Source organism: Anopheles darlingi, chromosome 2 (genome assembly GCF_943734745.1).
Source record: "Anopheles darlingi chromosome 2, idAnoDarlMG_H_01, whole genome shotgun sequence".
Taxonomy (NCBI): domain Eukaryota; kingdom Metazoa; phylum Arthropoda; class Insecta; order Diptera; family Culicidae; genus Anopheles; species Anopheles darlingi.
This window is the reverse complement of record NC_064874.1, coordinates 80,603,557-80,607,202: the sequence shown is the minus strand read 5'-3', so window position 1 is coordinate 80,607,202 and position 3,646 is coordinate 80,603,557. Positions and strand designations below refer to the sequence as shown.

General features: G+C 50.8%; 1 protein-coding gene across 1 annotated transcript in view; it reads left to right on the top strand.

Moving 5' to 3' along the window:
• The first annotated feature begins 2,895 nt into the window (after positions 1–2,895).
• LOC125948391 (broad-complex core protein-like) overlaps positions 2,896–3,646 on the top strand; it is a 63,759-nt gene continuing 63,008 nt past the window's right edge. Inside the window, exon 1 of the mRNA XM_049674374.1 lies at positions 2,896–3,646. This exon is cut by the window's right edge and continues 220 nt beyond it. Within this exon, the coding sequence (XP_049530331.1) occupies positions 3,138–3,646 (509 nt within the window). The 5' untranslated portion in view covers positions 2,896–3,137.

Here is a 3,646-nt window from a genome sequence, read left to right as displayed (position 1 = left end):
GTGCGTGTGTGCGTTCAGCGTTATTACCGGTAATAACGGCCACGATTAAGCGTTATTTTCTGCAACCAACAAAACGGTCCCGGTCCCGGTCGGTATGAATCATTTAAATATTTAATCTTAATTGCCATTATCATGACTATTCCTCCATCCATTCGAAGATGGTCGCAGCGAGGCCAGGTTCCAGACGGTTCCGAGAACGTCGTTTTTGCATTAGAAAAGAACCAGATGCCCCCCCCCCCCCCCTCCTAGAACGGGTACTTGGTGTGGTCCAACTGACGAGGTGCAGGAGCGGGCATGAATTTATGATCATCGAGCACCGGCGAGGCGAGTAGACGGCGGATGCAAGCAGCAGCACACGAGCTGCTTGTTAAATTAATCCTCCACTGAAAAGCCCTTCCAAGAAGAGGCCCTGTTCCTCGATATCCTCGTCTCTCGGTTGCAAAAAAAAACGCTGGAACCACGATATATGCGGCCATTGCTGATGATGTGAGTACTCCGTCGCCATCGTGTGTGTGTGTTTACTCATCGCTACATTGTCGTCGCTACGTAACTTGTCAAAGGCTACTACACTACTGTGTACGCCCGTGGCCATGCGACGACCTGCCTGCCTGCCTGCCTGCTTGCTACTGCATAAAACACAACAAACAATAGAGTCCCTCCCCGGGGGGTGGCAGGGCCAGCTAACGAGGGACCGAAAACCCGACTGCCCGGCTGCCCAGCTCGGGCAGCACTTTGCAATGATTAACTGCAATTTAGTGATCATCCAGCAGGCGATCATCATCATCATCATCAGCGATGTCGCGCTGCCGCTACAGCACGGCGGTGACGGTGACCGCGACGATTACGACGTATGGAGGTCGCGCGCAGTTGGTTATGGTCTATTCGCGAATCGGTTTGCCCTTCCGAGCCATTTATTTATGAGTGCGGCATGCAAATTGTGTTGTGTGCACTTGTGTGTGTGTGTGTGTGTGTGTGTGTCACTCACACAGTGTTCTATGGAAGATATGGGTCATGCGGGATGCGGGAAATCATCGCGTCTCTGTTCGCCGCTCCCGCTCGACGCTTTCTTATCGCTTGCTGCCCGGTCAGCACCGAGCTTCACCAACCCCGAGGGGCCAATTTCACTTGAAGGCTACCGCGCGGTACCTTGTGGTTCCACGGGGGCGATCATCGCGCAATTGGTAATCGTCGGCGAATGTGCGAGAGAAGCTTATTCCTATCATACTGTCTAATCGCGTTCCGGTTGCTCCGGATAAGACAGAACACAAAGACACTTGCCGCGAGTGACTATCGTAAAGCAAGGATTTCGCAGAACGCATTCCTTTCGCCCAAAAAAATGCAAAACAGGAAGTGGTACAGACTAGCCACCATTCCCTTTTGCTTAAAATCGATCCTCTGCCCGGTATATACTCTGTTTTTGCGAGCTAGAGCTAGAGCAAAAACCATTTCAATGCCTGAAGTTCAGCTTCTGCTGCACTCCGAGTTAGAATGCAGCAGAACGAGATGGAACGGGGATCGTTAAATGAAATTAACCGTCATTGTTGTGTGTGCTTTACGGTAGCAAAACCGCACACCAACATGAGCATAAGTGTTTGTCACTTGCACCACCTCACCTCCCCCACCCCTCTGTGTGTGTGTGTGTGTGTGTGGGGTTGAGATTTTTGGTGGAGAATTTGGTGCCAGAAACACTCACAGGCACAGACACATGCGCCCTCTCGACTACTATAGTAGTCCCGTAGTAGCACCGTTCCGGAACGGAAGAATGTGTTTGTGAGAGAGAGTTCCGGAGTTTTTGTTGTGAAAAGTGTGCCCGTCGAGGAAATGCACTTGCACTAGGACGAACCGACCCGCCGGGTACTCAGAGGCCAGCTCTTGCATCGCATTCGAGGGAGATTTAAGAGGTTTTTCGAGCCTGCTTGGATGTGTAGTCTGTCTAGTTTCGTTCTAAGATTGATCCTTGACCTTTCCTGCAAGCATCCTTTCTCGGCTTTTCGTTTAATACCTTCAATCGATTGAACATTGTGGTAATTTTAGGGACAACAATTGCCAAACGGAATTCGGGGATATTCTAAAATTCCTATGAGTTACCTGACAATGGCACCGATGGCCTGTTCGTAGCGTCTGCGTTGGTCTGAAAGATACATCTATAATGCTCCTTCGGTACACTAAAGCACTCCATCGGTCCATAAACCAACGGAAATAGAATGGTGCAAAAATTACAAAATAACCGAACCGAAACAATCCAGTAGCAGCGAATTCGTACTACACGAGGAAATACCCGGCACTGGTATTGGTGTAGCCACCAAATTTGCAGTTTTGAATCCTCGCCAGCGCGCCAGGAGGGGAGCGAACGAGTGCAACGATTCATGGCTCTCTGCTTAGAGGACTCCTGCATGCCTGCAACCACCCAGGCACCCTCGAGGTATGTGTGTTGGTGAGTTACATCATCACACACAAGTGAATAATTGGCAGTAAAAAGCCCGCATGCACTAGGCTGCACTAGGAGAGGAGGGCAAGGCTGGTGGTGAAAAGGAGAAGAGTAGTACTAGATGCAGGCTGTAAAAGGGGAGCCATGTGCCGCCAGTGTTGCGGGAGGGAGAGAGAGAGGGGTGTAGCAGTTAATCGATTAATCGACCAGACAGGGCATGGCCGAGTGCCGAGCTCTGGAGGGAATTCAAATTATGTTTTGGGAAAAGTAAATTCGCGAGAATCAGTTGTTCCAACAGTTGATGCGCAATTACTCAATTTTTTATTAAACCATTTTTCGTTTTAAAAGTTTCAATAATAATTCGTTTAAAATTTAAATTTAATTGTATTACTAACACGTTAAAAGGCAAAAACAAATACTAATCATTATTGCTTTTCTGTTCATTCCATTTACAGATAATCCGTCCGCTATCCACACAAGGCACACTTGATTCGTTGAAACGCCACGCGAAGACTCTTTTGAGCCTGCGAATCGTATGCGATGGCACTGCTCCGACCTGCCTGATCTGATCTCACAGCAGTAGTCAAGACACGGCACGAGGCCACCCGGGCGGCCAAACAGGGCCCAGTTGGCGCCAAGGCAACAACCAAACTGGCGGCGGCTAAAATAAAAAAAATCCCAAAGCCCTGATACCCGCCTGATGTATTGAATGACGACAGCAACCGTGGCAGCGCAGCAGAGAGCAGAGCACTTGGGACGGTTTCCTCTAGCCTGGAGCGCTGGCAGCATCAGCAGCAGCGGCAGCGGCAGCGGCAGCAGCAGCAGCGGCAGTAGCAGCAGTACAACCGCTACACAGTTCACCATGAACGACACTCAACAGCAGCAACAGCAGCAGCCGCCATTGCTGCACACATCGGACTCGAACCCCCAGCAGCAGCAGCAGCAACAGCAGCAAAGCAACGCAAACGGTGGCAGTGGACTCAGTATAGCGGCCAACCTAGCCCTGCTCACCGGCAGCAGTGTCGGTGGCAGCAACGGCACCCCGCCCAACAACAGTAGCAGCAACAGCAACAACAACAACAACAGCGGCAGCAGCAACAACAGTGGCAACACTACCGGAGGCAGTAAAAGCCGCAGCGTCTCGCTGAACGACACCAAGATGGATCTTCATCTGCGGGAACAGCGAGAGCAGCAGCAGCAGCAGCAGCAGCACCACTC